The sequence below is a fragment of the Schistocerca cancellata genome, chromosome 1, assembly GCF_023864275.1.
Source record: "Schistocerca cancellata isolate TAMUIC-IGC-003103 chromosome 1, iqSchCanc2.1, whole genome shotgun sequence".
Taxonomy (NCBI): domain Eukaryota; kingdom Metazoa; phylum Arthropoda; class Insecta; order Orthoptera; family Acrididae; genus Schistocerca; species Schistocerca cancellata.
In genome coordinates this window covers 232542954-232564447 of record NC_064626.1, presented here as the reverse complement: position 1 = coordinate 232564447, position 21494 = coordinate 232542954, and the positions used below count along the sequence as shown (strand labels likewise).

Below are 21494 nucleotides of genomic sequence, written 5' to 3'. Positions count from 1 at the left end.
CAAATGTCAAAGCATGCAGTGCTGGATTTGGTCATGACTGAGTGCTGCATGAAAATTCTCAGACAGTGCTGATTCCAGCACCCATATGAAGGAAAGGCAACTGTAAAACACAGAGTTGTATTATCTGAAGACCAAGTCATCCCTCTCTGCAGCCGCATGGTAGCAGCAAAACATCAGATTCTTGCTGGCATCTGTAGTGGTCGCTGCAAAATGCTCTGCCATTGTCTGAACCATGCCTCCAGGCATTGTTTGGAGACATCCATTTCAGCACTGCTGCTATTGGTAAATGATTGTGTTTACCGGAAATCCTCCTGGTAGCCTCCCATACATTTGTAGAAGAAGTGGAGCAGTTGATGCAGTCCAGGAATACTTGCCATGACCTTTTCCTGCTCTTCTTAATGATGCGTCGAGCCTTGATTCTCACAAGCCAAAGGCTGTGAGGTCGTCTGCTTTTGGGCAGTACTATGGTATTTAAACCATCAAGAGGCTGCATACCTGTCCTGGATTGCTGAGCACCACTCACCAGTCCACCAAGGAACAGGTTGCCTCCTAAGATGTCTTGAGGACTTTGTGATCGATAAGTCAATGACATAATGGATCACTTGTGTGATGCGCTCCACCCATTCCTGGATGCAGTCGCAGAATTCAAACACAGCTAGCAGGCTGATCAACATCCAGTTAGCCCTGTTGACCATCCATTTTGGTGGCTTCTGTGCCGGTAATGCTCCATCCAGTAGATGAATGCAGAGTAGGAAGTGGTTACTGTAATAAAGACTGTCAATGACTTCCCACTGAACAGGGTCTGCAAGGGCTGGAGAAAAGAAAGACAGGCTGAGAACGACCCATTAACAGCGCAGAATTGAGTGAGAGTACCTGTGTTGGGGATGTACAGCTCATGAGTTGTCATGAGGCTCTGCAAAGTGCAACCCTGAGGGCAAGTAGATGTTAAGCCCAGAAGACATGATGGGCATCAATGTCTTCCAGTAGAAGAAATGATTGGGGGAGTTCTTTCATAAGATCAGTGAGAGCCTCAGAGTCTATTGTATCTTTCAGAGGTGATTAAATTCAGAAAACAGTGATCCTCCAACGCACATGAATTTCAACTGCAACTGCTTGCAGGTCAGTAGCCACAGGGAGAGCAGAGGAGTGGTGCATGTTATCGACAAACACAGCAGCTCCTTTCCCCAGCGTATAGCCCCATAGTACGAGGGCATCACAGGCTTTAAAATGTGTTTTCTGCAAAAACAAGCACAGGGTGGATTCAAACCCATTAATGTTCCACTGTAATATGGGAGCCATCTATAACAGGGGTTGCACTTTTATCCTGTCTTTCAGCCAGGTAGAGGAGCTCGCAATGAGTGGAGGTTCAGTCCAACATCAAGGTCCATTAGCTCTACAGAAGAATCATGGGAGACACCAGAGAAGATGATGTCGACATCATTGGACTGTTTGCTTCTTGAACCCTTTGGTGATGGATGCCTCACCTTTTCTGTCTTTGCACTGGTTAGGCTTCGGAGCCACAACTGTGGCAGTGGCAGTGCTGGGCAGTAGACCATGCTGAACCTTTGGAGAAGCAGGGAGGTCCACAACATCGGCTACCAAGGCCATGAATTATATTCTGGGAGAAAGTGTGGGCTTTGCAGTAACTGCAGCAGCCCAAGTACACTGACAAACACAGGTACTAGTGCTAACAGTAGCAACGTCTGTTTGTGTAGCAGCATCAGTTTTCTGTCTTGGCTGTTTAACAACTGAAGCACAGAACGTAGTGAACGTGGGAGGCTGCATGGCCTTACAAACCTTTTTGGCCTCACCACAGTGGATTTGTTTTGTTTCCATCTCTGGTATCTCTCATTCTTCAAGGAAGGCCCAGCAGCACCTACTCTAGACAGGGTGTAAGTCACACAGCAATTTGCACAGTTTGGAGGAGATGAACATGGGTAGCCTTACCACATTTGTCACATGTGGATTCTCCCTTACAATCAAGAGTGGTGTGCCCAATGTGATAGCATTTAAAACAGCGCATTGGGTCAGGGACATAGGGCCGCACAGTTAAACGAAGATGATGATGTTGTGGTCTTCTGTCCTGAGACTGGTTTGATGCAGCCCTCCATGCTACTCTATCCTGTGCAAGCTTCTTTTTGCAACTTACATCCTTCTGAATCTGTTTAGTGTATCCTTCTCTTGGTCTCCCTCTATGATTTTTATCCTCCATGCTGCCCTCCAATATTAAATTGGTGATTCCTTGATGCCTCAGAACATGTCCTACCAACCAATACCTTCTTCTAGTCTAGATGTGCCACAAACTCCTCTTCTCCCCAATTCTATTCAGTACCTCGTCATTAGTTATGTGATCTACCCATCTAACCTTTAGCATTCTTCTGTAGCACCACATTTTGGAAGCTTCTATTCTCTTATTGTCCAAACTATTTAACGTCCATGTTTCACTTCCATACATGGCTACACTCCATACAAATACTTTCAGAAAAGACTTCCTCACATTTAAATCTATATTCGATGTTAACAAATTTCTCTTCTTCAAAAACACTTTCGTTGCCATTGCCAGTCTACATTTTATATTCTCTCTACTTCGACCATCATCAGTTATTTTGCTCCCCAAATAGCAAAACTCCTTTACTACTTTAAGTGTCTCATTTCCTAATCTAATTCACTCAGCATCACCCGACTTAATTCGACTACATTCCATTATCTTTGTTTTGCTTTTGTTGATGTTCATCTTATACCCTCCTTTCAAGACACTGTGCATTCCATTCAACTGCTCTTCCAAGTCCTTTGCTGTCTCTGACAGAATTACAATGTCATCGGTGAACCTCAAAGTTTTTATTTCTTCTCCATGGATTTTAATACCTACTCCGAACTTTTCTTTTGTTTCCTTCACTGCTTGCTCAATATACAGATTGAATAGCATCGGGGAGAGTCTACAACCCTGTCTCACTCCCTTCCCAACCACTGCTTCCCTTTCATGTCCCTCGATTCTTATAACTGCCATCTGGTTTCTGTACAAATTGTAAAAAGCATTTCGTTCCCTATATCTGATCCTAGTCACCTTAAGAATATGAAAGAGATTATTCCAATCAACACTGTCAAAAGCCTTCTCTAAGTCTACAAATGCTAGAAACATAGGCTTGCCTTTCCTTAAACTATCTTCTAAGATACGTCGTAGGGTCTGTATTGCCTCATATGTTCCAACATCTCTACGGAATCCAAACTGATCCTCCCCAAGGTCGGATTCTACCAGTTTTTTCATTCATCTGTAATGAATTTGTGTTAGTGTGTTACAGCTGTGACTTATTAAACAGATAGTTTGGTAATTTTCACACCTGTCAAAACCTGCTTTCTTTGGGATCAGACTTATTATATTCTTCTTGAATTCTGAGGGTATTTCGCCTGTCTCATACATCTTGCTCACCAGATGGTAGAGTTTTGTCAGGGCTGGCTTTCCCAAGGCTATCAGTATCTCTAATGGAATGTTGTCTACTCCCAAGGCCTTGTTTCGACTTAGGTCTTCCAGTGCTCTGTCAAATTCTTTAAGCAGTATCATATCTCCGATTTCATCTTCATCTAGGTTCTCTTCCATTTCCATAATATCATCCTCAAGTACATTGCCCTTGTACAGACTCTATATATACTCCTTCCACTTTTCTGCTTTGCCTTCTTTGCTTCTCCATCTGAGGTCTTGATATTCATACAGGTGGTTCTCTTTTCTCCAAAGGTCTCTTTAATTTTCCTGTAGGCAGGATCTATCTTACCCCTACTGAGACAAGCCTCTACATCCTTACATTTCTCCTCTAGCCATCCCTGCTTAGCCATTTTGCACTTCCTGTCGATCTCAGTTTTGAGACATTCGCATTCCTTTTTGCCTACTTCATTTACTGCATTTTTATATTTTCTGCCTTCATCAAATAAGTTCAATGTCTCTTCTGTTACCCAAGGATTATTACTAGCCCTCGTCTTTTTACCTATTTGATCCTCTGCTGCCTATACAATTTCATCTTTCAAAGCTACCCATTCTTCTTCTACTGTATTTCTTTCCCCCATTCTTGCCAATCGTTCCCTAATGCTCTCTCTCTGAAACTCTCCACAACCTTTGGTTCTTTCAGATACCATCTCCTTAAATTCCCACCTTTTCGCAGTTTCTTGTTTTAATCTACAGTTTGTAACCAACAGATTGTGGTCAGAGTCCACATCTGATCCTGGAAATGTCTTACAATTTAAAAGCTGGTTCCTAAATCTCTGTCTTACCATTATATAATCTATCTGAAACCTTCCAGTGTCTCCAGGCCTCTTCCACGTATACAAACTTCTTTCATGATTTTTAAACCAAGTGTTAGCTATGATTAAGTTATGCTCTGTGCAAAATTCTATCAAGCGGCTTCCTCTTTCATTCCATATCCCCATTTCATATTTGCCCGCAACTTTTCCTTTTCTTCCTTTTCCTACTATTGAATTCCAGTCTCCCACGACTATTAAATTTTCATCTCCCTTCGCTATCTGAATAACTTCTTTTATCTCATCATACATTTCTTCAATCTGTTCGTCGTCTGCGGAGCTAGTTGGCGTATAAACTTGTACTACTGTGGTAGGCGTGGGCTTCGTATCTATCTTGGCTACAATAATGCGTTCACTACGCTGCTTGTAGTAGCTTACCCGTGCTCCTATTTTTTTTTTAATTCATTACTAAACCTACTCCGGCATTACCACTATTTGATTTTGCATTTATAACCCTGTATTCACCTGACCAGAAGTCTTGTTCCTCCTGCCACCGAACTTCACTAATTCCCACTATATCTCACTTTAAACTATCCATTTCCCTTTTTAAATTTTCTAACCTACCTACCCGATTAAGAGATCTGTCAGTTTTCTTTCTCCTGATAACGATGTCCTCCTGAGTAGTCCCCACCCGGAGATCTGAATGGGGGATTATTTTACCTCTGGAATGTTTTACCCACAAGGACGCCATCATCATTTAACCATACAGTAAAGCTGCATGCCCTCAGGAAAAATTATGGCTGTAGTGTCCCCTTGCTTTCAGCCGTTCACAGTACCAGCACAGCAAGACTGTATTGGTTAATGTTATAAGGCCAGATCAATGAATCACTCAGACTGTTGCCCCGCAACTACTGAAAAGACTGTTGCCCTGCATCTACTGGAAAGACTGCTGCCCCTCTTCAGCAACCACACATTTGTCTGGCCTCTCAACATATACCCCTCCGTTCTGGTTGCACCTACAGTATGGTTATTTGTATTATTGAGGCACACAAGCCTTACGACCAGTGGCAAGGTCCATGGTTCATTGTGGGGAGGGGTAGGGGGAAATAACTCGCCTTAATATGTTGTGGGAGTTTAGTGCTATCAAAAGTGAGGATGAACGAATCAGATCTAATTGCCTTACAACCCTTTCCATAATATTCTGCATGTCTACAATGCCTTCCTGTGGCCATTCAATTTTGTCTCCTTTTGGGATGTCCACCATGTCTCTGCATGTCACAGCACCATTACAGTAGTTTAATGTGGTAAAGAGCTCAGTCTCAATGGCATATTCCCAATTTTTTTGGCCTTCTGCACATTTATCACTTGTTGGGAACTTGAGGTTTCCACGAACAGTGAGCCATTTTGCAACTGCTTAATAGATTTTAACGTACGTGCAATGCCTCTAAACCCTTTTGAATGTGAAAAGGATAAGACTTATTCAAAGCTTCCCCTTCCCTTAACTAATAAAAATACAGTCTGATTAGCAGCATATCTTCTGTTACAATGCAAACTAGAATTCTGAAACAGTTCTGAGTTGGGAGAACTGGCTACACGACCCCTCTTGTTAGAATGGGTGTTGGTACATCACAGAGGGTCATTCTTTTTGTTGGGAGGAGGAATGAAAAATTTTGAAGGATCCATCTCGGTACCATGAACAGCTAGGGAAACTGAAGTCCATCTAGACAGAGCCCCATGTGCCTAGGTAAGTCTTATACAACTGAAATGAGGTAATATCCCCAAAGGTTTCCCGTTAATGACTGTTTCACCTCAACAGCCATGCAGCACACTTTGAGACTGACGGATTTTGTACTAGGGGTTTTTATCATCAACGCAATCCCTATGATCAAACCAAGATCCCTGTTCCCTTTGACTCACAACATTTAACCATCGCACCACACATGGTCACTGAAGCATGCCCAGAGCTTACTGCGACAGAGGACTGGCGGCGCTTACCACTCCCCAGCTCAGAAACGTCGTGGTCACCAAGCCCCTACCCAGAAAATGAATGCTGAGCCCTTGAGGGCTTAAAAAATAATCTGCCAAGTTACACTCTTTATACCTAGATATTCAACTGAAAATTGTAGAGATTTAGCTAACAGAGGCATCAAGATAATTTAGGAGGGAGGGAGGGGGAAAATGCAACAAAATTAACAATTATTTTGAAAGGAAAAGTTGTTGGTTAATCAATTACTTCTACAAAACATTTTAGATAAAAAAATATTGAGCTCAAATTAAACAAAACTCATAGCTACACCAGAAGTGCAGATACTTAAATAATTTATTAAAGATAAGAGCAAACATAGGTGTACACGGCCAACCTCAAGTACCAATGTGCAAAGTGACCAATTTTTCTTTCAATTACTTCCACAAATAATGGATCAAAGTTGAAAACTTTGCTTTATGAAAGAGTCCCTTAGCATGTGATTAAAAATGTTTAAATCTGGTGATTCATTAAGCCGATGAAATTTAGTGGTGTTAGTATTCGATAGGGAATGAACGATGAAAGGAAGCTGTTGAAAATGCTCCACAAAACTGACCATTCCAAAAATATTACAGAAACTATAATATGGAACACTCACAGCATTGTGATACTGTCAATATAAAATATCTGCTTTTAGAAGAAAGAGCTTCTATGCCATGACTTCGCACCTGCTCACAGTTCTTCGGCTGAAATAATGAAACTTTGTGAGTTGTATTGGCACAGTTACTGACTATATACTGTACTGATCAGATTTACCTTCACTGACATTTTCCTACACCAAAAGCTGAAAAATGCACCTGCTGCATTAAATACGGAAGTCCCTGTTGAGATGAATGTATACTTTGCACAGTTGGAGTGAATTCAGCACTACAGTAAAGCTTTGATGAATGTTAATGACTAGTCTTTGAGTTCTTGCTCTTCCTCTAGTAAAAACCATAGCTACAGCAGTGTGTGTCTAAGTGATGCCTGTGTGGTTGTGTGCGTGAATATGTTTACTTCTGTTAAAGAAAGGGTAAGGGCTCAAAAGCTTGCATGAATACTGTTTTCTGTTGCATGTTTCTAGGCACCACACATCAATCGGGTAGAGATGTGTGGTTGCCTTTCTCTTATTTTAATTTGGATTATTGATGACGAATGAACTTGAATATTAAACTGTTCAAAGTTTTACCTTTTCTCTGCCCTGGCCTCCTTTGCTTCTCTTTCTTTCCTCTGCTGTTCTTCAAGTTCAGCACCTTCAAGACGCACCCTACGCCGTACTTCCAAAGTCATTGTGCGGTTCCCACCAAGTTCAATTAATTGTCGGGCTAGTGTTCCAGGTGATGTCCTACAAAACAAAAGGCACATTAAGATGTACATTGAAATAAGTTCGACTTTCTACATCTATCCTAAAGAAACAAAAATGTTTCAAATAATGACCTATTCATGCTGATACATTTTGTATGAATTAAAACTATGAAACAGCAGATTAGCGTGGACAATGTGTGGCTTATGAAAGAAATACAGCTTCATGCATATCAATGAGTTGACTGAAATAAAATTTGGAGGTTTTGTTGTTGTTGTTGTTGTTGGTAATGTTAACAAGAGAAGGTTGGAAGCAAGGTAATCAGCAGCTTCCTTCCCTCTCCTATCAATTTACTACATGAATGTTAAAGAAAACATAAATGTATCTCAAGTGAAGTCTAAACAGATATATATAAACAGTGTTTGATGATTAAGCTGAACTAGGAATTATTATGAAGTCAAAACTTGAAATTATTTTTGTGTATAAGAACTGCACATTCAAACTGTGCATTGCTGAAATTACTAAAGATTTGTTTAGTGCAGTCAAAGATAACCCTTTGAAGAGCAATGGGAAAACATCTTCCCACATACTTTAATGTCCTCCAGGGGCCAAAGGACTTGACATTCCCGCATCTAGCTGGTGCTGCCACCTATAGACTAGAATCAGAAACACGTGAAAATTCCCACTGCTGCCAGCAGTCACTCTGGCAACAATTTATGAAGTATTATATGTCTGTTGTGCTCAATCTGGTAGCAAGTAGACATAGTTTTGATGTAATTTCGTGATTTTGTTTGAATATCTGCATACAATGGCATTTGTAAGTCCATGGTACTTATTCAAAATTTTATGCAATTTTCTTCATGTTACCGCATGAAAGAAATTTTCTCGTCGATTCTAAAACACCAAAAATATGTAAAATATTTTCTCCCATGGCCCAAGCTGGCCATAAAGCTGGCACTATTTCAAACTTTTAGTGTATACAATAGGCCTGTTTACTGATGTGCTATTAGGCGTATTCACTAAGCGTAGGTATTTCTCATTGCAGAATTACTTTACCAGAGAGGAAGACAAGCTAGAATATCTCTTCTCACTTCCTGAGAATGCGTCAGTTTCCGGCATTGAATCAGACAATGTTTCAACTGATGAGGAAAGTAATATACTGTGCATCCACCCACAATCTCCTGCTAATTTATAACAAGTGCCTTCAGCAGGAAAGAATGTTCCAGTCCATGGAGTGTGTTCAGTCTCAGCAGGTTGTCCCATAGAGTAAAAAAAAAAAAATTTCCAGTTTTGAGTGATAGTGATGAGAAGTGCTGAAACTGATTGGGATGAAACACTGCCTCAGTTTTTAGACATAGACTCTGTTAGAAAAAGCTTAGCATTGCCAAAGAAAGCATTCTCTGAATCGTCCATATGAGTACTTTCTTGAGATCTTCAATGAAAACACCATTCAGAATATTGTCAAACAAATAAACTTGTATGCATCCCAAGAGTGACACAATTTTCGACTGAGCTTTGAAACACCTGTAAGAAGAAAGAAATGGGTGGACTTGATAGCCTCTGAGATAAAAGAATTTATTGGGTTGCTTATTATTATGGGCATCCACAAATTGCCACATTTATCAAATTACTGGAGTTCAAATAACCCTTCTGCATGTTGAATCAGTGTCAAAAGTGTTGACTCTAAAAAGATTCAATTTTTTTAAAAAAAAAACCTTCACCTGAACAATAATTCGAAAGCAGTGGGGAAGGATGCTCATGGATATGATAAACTACATAAAGTCAGGCCCCTGACTGAAGCCCTAAATGCTAATTTCTTAGAGGCAGATTATCTGTAGATGAAGCTATGATACCTTTCAAGGGAAGATCAAGCATAAAACAATATATGCCCATGAAGCCTATAAAAAGGGGGTACAAGGTCTGGTGCCTGGCTGATGCTAAGACAGGCTATCTACTGAAGTTCCAGATCTATTGTGGAAAAGGGGAGGACAATATTGCCAATATTCCCCTTGGTGAAAGGGTTGCTCTTGAAATGTGTTCATCTTTGAAAAACAGTAAAGGTATTGTTGACAACTATTTCACTTTGTACGCCCTAATGAAAACACTTCTGGATAATGGAATACATTCTGTAGGTACTGTCAGTCAAAGGCGAGTTAAAGATACAGATAAAAGATTCAATCGTTGTGATAAAGTGGCAAGACACAAGGACAGTAACAGTTTTGTCTACAGCAACATCTCCCAAGGATGTAACATTGGTTTCCAGAAAAGGAAGAGACGTTTCCATGTGTAGCATTGCTTGTCCAAGTCAATAAGTTTGTGCAACTGTGTAATGGGCAATGTGGATCTCTTCAACCAGAAGTGAGAACGACATGAAGTTGGACGGCGATTGCTAAATTTTTTATTTTCTGGTTGATGCTGCCATTGTGAATGTGTTTATAATGCACACAGCAGTCACAGGAGAGCAGCTAACATTCTGTTTACAGTTGGCAAAACAATTTCTGTCAGGATTCTCATCAAGGAAATGACATGGACGTCCACCTGTACTCATTTCAAAGAAAACAGACAACATTGGTGTTCCTGCTCAAATTGCAATCTTGGTTTGTGAGTAGATCCAAGTTTCAGACTGTTCCATAACATCCAATAACTGAATTTTCGTTAATATTTTGTGAGTACAGGATAATTTAGCAATGATGTATATTTTTTATTTTGTTTTGCAGCATCAATATTTACAATAAAAAATTCCTGAAAATTTAATAGTATCATTTCACGGTCCATGGGAAGCCATCTTCCCACATAAATTTTCAAAAAAATGGATGCCTAAATTTTTTGTTTTTGCATGGTATGGGATAGGTGGTTCATAACATGTCACTGAACAACAAACTGTCATCTATAATAAGCTCAGAAAAATGTGCCCATGAAAGGCTTAAAAGTATGTTGAGTGTGCATTCCTCTGATATTCATTAATATTTTAACATCTTCCAAGTTGTGAAGCTAAATTTTGGTTGTCTTTATAGTGGAATTATTTTCCATTATCATTAGCATGCATACAATAAGCTGCAAGTATGTTACAGTATGATACATTTATTTGTAATGTTGCTGTGTGGCACAAGCCATTGCAGTCATAAGCAAACTGACTGCAGCAAGCAGCTGCCACAGCATTTTGCCATCAAGGCCAATTTCAGTACACTGGTACAGACACCTTGCTCACAACCAGCAATGTTACTGAAATCCAGGAAGCACCTGCTGCACTATGACAGGGGAACTATGTGACACCTGCATGTCAATACAGATTGACCAGGGTGCATGAAAGTACTGGTCACTCTGCTAGCAAATGCCATCGAGTCGGTCACCATTGTGATGCAAGTTACTGCAGTGTGGCCTGGAGAAGCATCATCACTTTAATACCCTCTGCTGGTGCAATCACCAACGGCCGTCATCTTACAGGTCCTGCACCAGCGCCAATAGGCCAAGTGTCCCTGAGATCCTTCAAGGCAATGATCCACTTAGCATCAAGTGTCGCCAGTTGCCACCAGCCAAACATCAAAGGCTGGCATTCACTGCCCAGATGTCTCTACTTTTGTCACTAGCCACTGCTCGGGTAAGCCCTCAGCACGTACTGTTCAAGGTGTAACCATGACAATCTGTATTGGTAGCAACTGGTGAAGCTCTGAATGCCGGCTAGGAATGCTTCTCTCACAGCTAGCTCACTTGCAGGCTGCACTGAGCCATGATGGCTGCTGGTGAGGGTATGACAACACACTGCCACCGAGGACTGTGGGTGTGGCCCCTGTCCCCCTCCTGTCCGCTGGATGTGGGCAATGAAGCACTGCTGTATGCTTTACATGAGAAATAAATCAACTAGTTCCAACCTGAGGACAGGTATTTGCTCCTGCTTCCCACTAGTGAATCCAGTTAGTTAAGGGGGATAGCACAGCCACCCTGCAAGTCTACTCCTAATCTCCCATCCTCCAATAGAGTAGACACTATCCAGCAACGTTGACATGTTTACATTTGGAATCAGAAATGCTGGTGGGGGTCTACATTTGATATTTGGCATTGACGACATCAGAACAATGGCAGGTCCAGCAGCAGCAGTTCAAGGGCAGTATGCTGCAGAAGAGTGCAAGAGTTGATTATAAACATTGTATGGGCTTATATGGTCATTTCTTTTCTCTCTTCCCCTCCTTCACTGGTGGTATTCTATGTGTAGTTGTTTTCATTTTGGCTTCTGGTGCTGATGTTGAAATAAATGGTGTGAGTATTGAGGTTGAGGTGTCTGCCCAGGAGGCAATACAGCACTTACTCAGACAAGCAGCTCAAATGCACATAGACAATTTAGAATTACTTACAGAACAAAACAGGTTACCAGAGGAGAGAAGGAAACAGTCCCCTAGAGGGCCTCTAACCCTTCCTTGACAGAAGTAGGATTACTTTGGTTAGTTCCTTTTCTGGCAAAGCAGAGGAGGATGTGTTAGCCTTCTGTGGATAACCTGATCATGGTCGAAAGAGTATTTTCAATCCTGACTACACTCCCAAGTGGTATACAAACTGGCATTAGAATCGAGACAGCAAATTCACCTGTTTTCAGCTTTGAGATTATGCATATAAATTACTATGTCATGAGCAGATACGTGAAACCATCGTGGCTGGCTATCCGGCTCTGTGCTGTGACACAGCAAACAAATGCTTAGTGCAGTCATTCCAAGCTGTCCATCGCATTCTTCCCCGAACCACTGCTGCTACTGCAGACACATGACCTCAACCATCACATTCGCACAACGCCATGCCATGGGTACAATGACCTAGCACCATCCTTAAGCTGGGCAATGCTGCCACACCATTCGTCCATCAACAATTGTGAGTTCTGAGCTTCGCTTTTAAGGAGAAGACACTGCCTGGGCCAATGCTACCAGAAACGTTGCTGACAAGGGAATCTCCCAATCACACCCCCTCCGATTTAGTTATAAATTGGCACAGTGGATAGGCCTTGAAAAACTGAACACAGATCAATCAAGAAAACAGGAAGAAGTTGTGTGGAACTATGAAAAAAATAAGCAAAATATACAAACTGAGTAGTCCATGTGCAAGATAGGCAACACCTAGGAGAGTGTGAGCTCAGGAGCGCCGTGGTTAGTGTGAGCAGCTGTGGAACAAGAGAACCTTGGTTCAAGTCTTCCCTCGAGTGAAATGTTTAATTTTTTATTTTGAGACAATTATTATGTGTCCATCCGTCCGTCCGATGCGAGGCAACTGCACCATAGTATGGGGATGCTACACCTAAACAAACATCGAAACATCCACAAGAAAACCTAAATCGGACAAGGTAGAAGAATCTTTTTACCCATTCGCCAAGTGTACAAGTTAGGTGGGTCAACAACATATTCCTGTGATACACATGCTGTCACCAGTGTCGTATAGAATATATCAGACGTGTTTTCCTGTGGAGGAATCAGTTGACCTATTACCTTGCGATCAAATGTTTTCAGTTCCCATTGGAGAGGCACGTCCTTTCGTCTACCAATAGCATGGTTTTGCGGTGTGGTCGCAAAACACAGACACTAAACTTATTACAGTGAACAGAGACGTCAATGAACGAACGGACAGATCATAACGTTGCGAAAATTAAAAAAGTCTACATTTACATCTATATGCTGCCAACCAATCTTGATGTGCATGGCAGTGGGTAGTCCCATTTTACCAGCAATTAGGGCTTCTTCTCATGCCATTTATGCATGGATCACAGGATGAACGATTGTCTGAATGCCTCTGAGTGCGCTGTAATTATTCTAATCTTGTCCTCAATGAGTCACCGTTGGAATCAGCCAACTCATACAAGTCCAAAATGGGTTTTGTATATTTCTAGAGTAATCATTTAAAGCTGGTTCTTGAAACTTCATTAATAGACTTCCTTGGGATACTTTACATACATCTACAATATGTCGCTCTCCCATGGATCAAATAAACTTGTGACCATCTGTGCAGCCCTTCTCTGCATGTGTGCAATATACCTTATTAGTCTACTAGGTATGGATCGCACACACTTGAGCAATATCGTTGAATGGGTTGCACGAGTGATTTGTAAGCAGTTTCCTTTGTAGTCTGATTACACTATCCAGTATTCTACCAATAAACTGAAATCTACCAACTGCTCTACCCATGACTGAGTCTATGTGATCATTCCCAGATTTTGCTGTACAACACCATAATGTTCAGTCACTCATAAATAAAATTTCCATGTTGGAAGCACTGCTCCAGTATGCATTAAATATAGACATAATTTGCAATACTGAACATTGACTACGAAATGACGAAGTAAAATTAACCTCAATCTCAGGATATAGATTAGCAAGTCATTTTAGCATAGAGATTTCCAAACATGGTGGCTCTGATGTCTTTATGAGAGAACAAATGAAGTTCTGTGATGCTAGTAAAAGTTATATTGACTCAACTGAAAAAGACTTTTAACTTTCCATTACTAAACTGCCAGAGTTTAATTTCATAGTTATTAACATACATAGAGCACCAAGTGAAACCTGCCAGTCTTCATGAATAAACCAGAGGTTCTGCTGAACAGGATCAGTACACTAAATATGAAGAGAGTGCTTTGTGGGGGTTTCAAAATTGATTTTTCAAAAGACAGCAGCACCGGAGATGCTTTGATAAATATGACCAACACATTCAATATGATCTCCACAATACACTGCCCAACAACATTAACAGAATGCACAAATTTCATTATTGACCAAATAATCGTCTCAGCAACAAATTAGAGATTCACAAGCAGAGTACTGAGTATGGGTTATAGTGACCATGAGGCACAGCTGCTGTGTAGAGAAATGCCAACAAGTAGTAGCAGTTCCAAAAAAGTAGTTGAAAAAAGAACCTTTTCTGAGGATAACATTAGAATTTTTAATCTCTTACTGGCACAGGAAAATTGGGAAAGCATCGCCACTCAGAACAATGTTGATAGCATGTACATGAGTTTTCAGAGCATCTTTCTTCACTATTTTAATGTGGAATTTCCAAAACTAGTAAAAACAGTAAAACAGATTTCTGTAGTACTGTTGTAAGAAATTAAGAGTAACCCAAGAATATGCAGATTATTCAAAAGCCTACAAAAGAATCTGTGGTAGAGTAGTCAAAGAGGCAAAAATTATGTGGAGTGACAATTTCATAAGAAACTCATCTAACAAAATGAGATACACGTGGAGAGTTATAAAGAAAGAAAAAATGTAGTTCAGCGCCAAAGAAAAAGAACATATCATTAACACTAGAAGGCTCAAAAGTCACAGACCCAAATTTAGTTGTGGAAAAATTCAATGAATACTTCACTTCACTAGCTGAAGACCTCATTCAAGTACACTGTCAAGGACCAGTCCCGAGTTTCTCCAGCAAGTCAGTGATCTTGTATGTTTATGAAACAAACCCCAATGAAATTATAGGTAAAATTAAATCATTAAGCAATAAAATGTCAAGTGGTCTTGATGAAGTATCTGACGTCACATTAAAAGCATGTGCTCACCACATAGTAAACCCCTTGGCAAAAATTTTCAACCTCTCTTTAAAAACTGGTGTATTTTCAGATATTTTTAAAATAGCAAAAGTTTCACCACAGCTTAAAGAAAGTTCTTTTGAAAAAATATCAAACCACCAACCCGTGTCACAGTTAAATTTCTTCTCAAAAATTCTAGAAAAACTCTTCTATATTCATAAATAAACACGCACCTCTTACAGTACAATAACATGGTTTTAGAAAGTCTAAATCTACACAGACAGCAATTTTCGAATTCTTAGACTGCATTTTAAAATCCCTTGATCAATATAAATTAGCTGCAGGTATTTTTCTAGATATATCAAAAGCCTTTGATGTCCTGGACCATAACATTCTGCTCGAAAATTTAGAAAGACGAGGAGTAAGAGGTGTAGCACATAGCTGGTTGTGTTCACACCTAAAAAACTGCAGTCGGAAAGTATCACTTCAGTATAAACTCAACAAAATTAATAAAACAAGAAACAACTCCTTTCTTTCTAGAGCATTACCAATAAAATATGGTGTACTACAGGGCTCAATCTTGGGTCCACTACTCTTCTTGATTTATATGGATGACTTCGTTGAATATATGAGTCCCACAAAAATTATCCTCTCTGCCAATGACACCAGCATATTGCTCACTGGATCGTCCAGAAATTTTGCAGTCCATAGCAGAAAGTTCTATGAAAAGACTTTCTGAGTGGTCAATATAAATACGGAAAAAACTGTGTGTGTTGATTTTCATTTAATTCCTCCAACTAATCAAATGTCTATTCAAGCACAATTAAAAAATGATCCCCTAGAAAATGTTAAGTGTCACAAAATTTTTGGGTCTATGCATTCAGAAAGACTTAAAGTGGGACACACATATAAATAACTTGTCTAGAAAACTATCATCTGTGTGCTATGGCCTAAGAATTTTAAAGGCTACAACAAGCAAAACAACAGTACTGCAGGCATACTATGCACAGTTCCACTCACTAGTCCGATATGGGATCGTTTTCTGGGCATACTCAACTCAAAGTGTAAAGGTTTATAGAATGCAAAAAAGAGCTCTAAGAATAATTTGTGGCCTTAAAAAGATGGGAGTCCTGTAAATCCCATTTTACTGAGCTTGGTGTTATAAATGTTCCAAGTTTATTCATTTATGAAACTATCTTGTTCACTAGGGACTACCTCCTGAAAACAGGAAAATGCTACAGAACAAAAATGTACATAACTATAGTACCAGGGGGAAATCAAATATACATCAAAAATATCACAGAACAACCACCTATCAGAGGTGCATAATTAACATTGGTGTAATACTACACAATAAGATACCAGAAGAAATAAAAAATGCTACTCATCCAATATTTAAAGCTAAACTAAAGGCGTTTCTAATAAAGCAGTGTTTCTATTCTGTCAGAGAATTTCTCAATACGTAACAAAATTAATTGTAATAGGCACCTATTTTTAATTTGCCTACTATTTTGCTAATACTATGTATTATTGTAACTTATCTTTGACCTGTCCAATATCAATTGTACAATTTGTGCTGTATGATGAAACTGGGCCAGTAAAAAATCAAATCAAATCAAATCAAATATGAGCTGGCTGACTCCAACTGTGACTCTGGTATGATAGTCATAGGATACAACTATTTCTGGTTTTTTTCCCTCATTTTGTGTAGTGCAAAATTTTACATTTTTAAACATTTAAAGCGAGTTGCTAATCTTTGCACCACTTTGAAATATTATCAAGATCTGACTGAATATTTATGCAGCTTCTTTCAGACAGTACTTCATTGTACATAATCTGCATCTGTGAAAGTCTGAGGTCATTGTCCACAAGGTCATTCATATACAACATGAACAGCAAGGGTCCCACATACACTTCCCTGAGGCACAACCAAAGTTACTTCTAAAACTGATGATGACTTCATCCAAGATAAAACGCTGCGTCCTCCCTGTCAAAAAGTCCTCAACCCAGTCAAAAAAAAAAATCGCTTGATACCCCATATGATTGAACTTTTGACAATAAGCATGGTGTGGAACTGAGAAAAATGCTTTTCTGAAATAAAGGAAAACAGTACATCTTCACAAGGGGGTGCACCCGCCTCACATGATTGTTCAAACCTCAGGTCACACCTCCCGAACAAACAGAGGAATCAATTGGAAACTTGGGAGGGTAGCAGCTCAGGCAATCACCCCTCCTTGGGCCTGGCCCGTACCAGGGGGTATGTGCACACCCTACATGTTGACCCGTGGCTGGGAATTATGCGTTACCCTGTCACTTGTTACACATCAGACACATGGACCAGCCTTCAGGAGCGCACAGGGAGGAAGCAGAAAACGAGAAACCTCAAACACCGGAGCACAGGAAGGATAGAAGGTGAATGAAGAAAGGAAAAGAGAATGAAAAACAGTGTTGAAACTGTTCTTACGTCAGTTACAGGCAATGCGGAACATTCCCAGACACACCATACATGTTCCCCAAGGAAGAGAAAACACAACAGCAAGAGGACAGATTTGCAGCACAGAAAGGAAAAGATGCTGCAAAGGCCGTGTCTCTGTGGTAGCCAAGCATGAACCCGCCAAAGAGTGGCGAGCCCCCTTGGGGGGGGGGGGTTACGGAGTATAAAAGATCCCAGCAGCAGACTTGCTAGATGGTAGTTAAAACTTAGTGAATATGATTATGCAGTCAAACGTAAGCCTGGCAAGTTAAACCAGAAATCAGATGTCTTTAGTAGAAATATTAAGATCCTGCAAGTGGACGATGTGCTTATTGAGGAATTTATTGAGGAATTAAAAAAGGAACAAGAATCCAAAGCTGAGCGTAAGAAATAGGCTACTTGGCTGGTTTCAAAAGAAGGGACGACATTTTATGTGAGAAAGTGCCTCTTGGAGAATGGATAGTACTTCCAAAGGCTGTTCGCAAATGCATACAGCAACTATGCCACTATACAATATGCGATGGCGTAAGCTGTCGCCAACACACTGGTCAGCAAAGATATAGGGCGAAGATCGATATTAGACATTGGATCAAGCGCATCTATCACGAGATAGTCCAGAGACACACAAACAAGCAACCCAGTGCAATGCCCTCTCAACAGTATGTATTCGGCTGCCGCCGCCACTGACCAGAGGGCCTCACTAACTCACACTCCAGTTTGGCGTCTGTCAGTTTAATAGCAGAGGGGGTTATAGTTCTTCAACTGTTGTGAACATGCATAGTGACCAGATTGAGACTAAAATTTGTAATAGCAAGATTACCGATACTGTCTCCTAGAGGACAATTACAGATGAGCTTGTACCACAACACATGGACTCCATTCAAGTTAAGTAGTAGCAGCTTCACGTAAGTAAAAAACCATATTAATCCATGTGTGCATTTGTGTTGCAGAAAGAGGATACTGCCACCTATAAAAACATCCTCTCCCTTGCTTCCTATGGTAAATGGCAATGAAGATATTTCAGTGTGGATCGAAGTTAATCAACTTGGTCAAAGATTTTCTTGTGTTTTAGCTTGCAGGATTGATCATGTTCATATCTGCTATTTTGTTGTTATGTTCTTGCATATATTCCAGGAGGGGAGCCCCAGAACTAATCAAATTTCTCTTTTCAGAGGCTTTGCTTGCTTTTTGCTATAATGTATTTGGGGAAACCATGAATTCCCCACCACCTTCACCGTTACCCCGTGCCACAGATGGCCAATGTTATGAATCTAACATAAGCTTTTAAGTTTCAGAAGAAATAAATTGCTACCTTGCTGACGATGGTACAACACTACTGGCCACACATGCTGTGTCGGCCGCACAACCACAACCGACTAATCAACCAGCCCAACAAGTGCGGCTGAGTAGTACACCACTGGTCTGGCAATTCAAGGACACAGAAGAAGAATGGCTCCACTACCTCACTCATTTCCAAGCATATTGTTAAGTTCATCGTGTTCAAGGTACTGTAAAAGTTACAATACTTCCTTTCGATTGTGGGGTCCCTGTGTTCAGGTTAATACAAAAACTATTTCCAACCACATCTCCTGATGAACTCAGCTACGACCAAGCAATTGCTGCATTAACTCAGTACTATGACCAGCAAGTCCAGCTAGATACTAGTTCTTTTTCTTGCAGAAAAATCCAGAAAGACATACTGCCAGTGGTACAAAGAATTACCAGGCATGTCTAAGAAGTGTAAATTTAAGGGTAGTTGTAGCAACTTTTACAGAGATTTAATGATCCATGATGAAATAACTTTCAATGTCCCAGACAGTAAATATGGGAACAGATCTTCAAGAAATCTGATCCATCACTTCCCCAAGTATTGCAAATCTTAGAGCAATGTGATTTGGGTGCCACAGCGACCAGGACCCGATTCGTTGGGCCAAGTCGCCCCTTGCTTGTGACCGCCCCGAGCAGCCACAACAAGGAGCGCATACACACCCATATGGACAGCCATGTAGACAGGTGAACAGGCCTCTGAATTTAGTCTTGCCCTACAGGTTTTGCTTGCCATAAGACAGAATTGCCCATTACGTAACACAACGCGTTACATGTGTGGAAGAAAAGGCCTTATCTAAGCAGTTTGTTTGCTACAGCACAAAAACGTGAATTTTGCCCACTTCCCGGGGGGGGGGGGGGGGGGGGGCACCTCGTGCACAGTGCACATGTAGTGAACACTGTGTTTTCAAAACATGAAACAGTTTCTGACAGAAGTAAGATTAAGGTTGTGCCGCCTCCTCATCTTAGTGCTGTGCAATGACATTCTAACAAACTATTTGTTTCATTACAAATTGCTGGTCATCATGTAAACTTTCAGTTAGGTACAGGTGCCTCAGTAACTTTGCTTAATCGTGCGACATATGAACAGTTAGGCTCACCACGCTTTTCTCAATCTAGAACACCTCACTGCTTACAGCGGATATGAAATTCCAGTGCTTGGACAGTGTAGTTTGCTTGCTACTTACAAATCTCACACTAGGACAGTGAATTTTACTGTGTTGAAATCAAGAGACAGTGATAACATATTCAGTTTGGATGCCTTTGATTTGTTTGGACTCAGCATCCACGACAATGTACTTTCAATGACTGCTTTTACTCCTGAACTATTTTCAGAGGGAGTGGGAAAAGCTAATAACTTTGTTGTGTATGTTGCATTGAAAGACAATGCACGTCTAAGTTTTCCCACGCCTGCCCCATTCCAGTTAGTTTAAGAGACAAAGTGGCCAGTGAATTGCAAGATAATGGTGTAATTGCTCGCATTCAAGCTAGTCAATGGGCAAGTCCTCTCATTTTGTTGCCTAAGCCTTCTGGTCACATTCGCATTTGTGTTGACTTCAAGTCAACTGTCAACCCACAGACAGTAGCAGACACTTATCGCCCTGAGGAACTCATGGACAGGCTTTGCACAGTCTTTTCTTAGATAGATCTGTGTGATGCATACTTGCAAAATCTTTTGGATGAAGACTCACAGAAAGTGCTTGTTGCAAATACACACTTAGGACTGTTCAAGTATTTGCGTACCCACCATTTTTCAATGTCACTTGGAACAGCTAACTGCAAAAGTGCCATTTTGTCCAAACTATCTTGACAATACCATCTCAGGTTGCACAGCAGAGGAACACATTGCCAATTTGCATACTCTTTTTCAAGTGTTGTCAGAAGCAGGACTCAAGCGACCTCTCGAAAAGTGTTACTTTTTTCCAACTGAACTATGATATTTAGGTCATGTGATAAACAGTCAGAGTGTGCACCCACTCAAATTTCATTTGCTTGCAATCCGTGACCTGCTTGTTCCTCACAATTCGTCAGAACTGCAGTCAGTACTAGGCAAGATAATATAATACATTTGGTTCATACCAAATGTCACTCAGATTGCAGCTCCATTGCATTGCAAAAATGTACCTTTTGTGCAGACTAAGGCTGTCATCACGCATTTCAGAAATTCAAAAATGCTTCGCTTAGTGACAGATGTTTAGTGCATTTTGACCCTGCTAAGCCACTAGTTTTGCAAGTTGATGCTTCTTTCTATGGAATCACTGCTGTGCTTTCACACAGAATTGGTGCACAAGACAGACCCATCTCAAAGCTGCTCACTCAAACTCAGTGCTATTATTCTTGAATAGAAAAACATGCTCTCACTATTGTGTATGGTGAGACCAAATTCCATCACTATTTGTATGGTTGCAAGTTCTTTTTAGTGACGGATCACAAGCCATTGCAATGCTTGTTTCATCCATCAAAGCCAGTCCCTACATGCACTGCCCAAAAATTGCAATGTTGGGCTTTGTTGATTTCGCAGTATCAGTATGAAATTGTGTACAAACCTACGGCAAAGCGTGGCCATGATACATCTGCCGCATCTTGTTGCCAAATTGAGGCACAGGACTCTGAATAGCTGGAATCTTTTCCCTTGCACTACACAAAAACTGCACAGGCTATGGAAGTAGAT

General features: G+C 40.6%; 1 protein-coding gene across 1 annotated transcript in view; it reads right to left on the bottom strand.

Annotated features, from left to right (window-relative positions):
- Positions 1 to 21494, bottom strand: part of LOC126169898 (probable cleavage and polyadenylation specificity factor subunit 2) — a 169497-nt gene that overhangs the window by 64573 nt on the left and 83430 nt on the right. The window contains exon 9 of the mRNA XM_049920681.1: positions 7419 to 7574. Within this exon, the coding sequence (XP_049776638.1) occupies positions 7419 to 7574 (156 nt within the window). The remainder of the gene's footprint in view (positions 1 to 7418; positions 7575 to 21494) is intronic.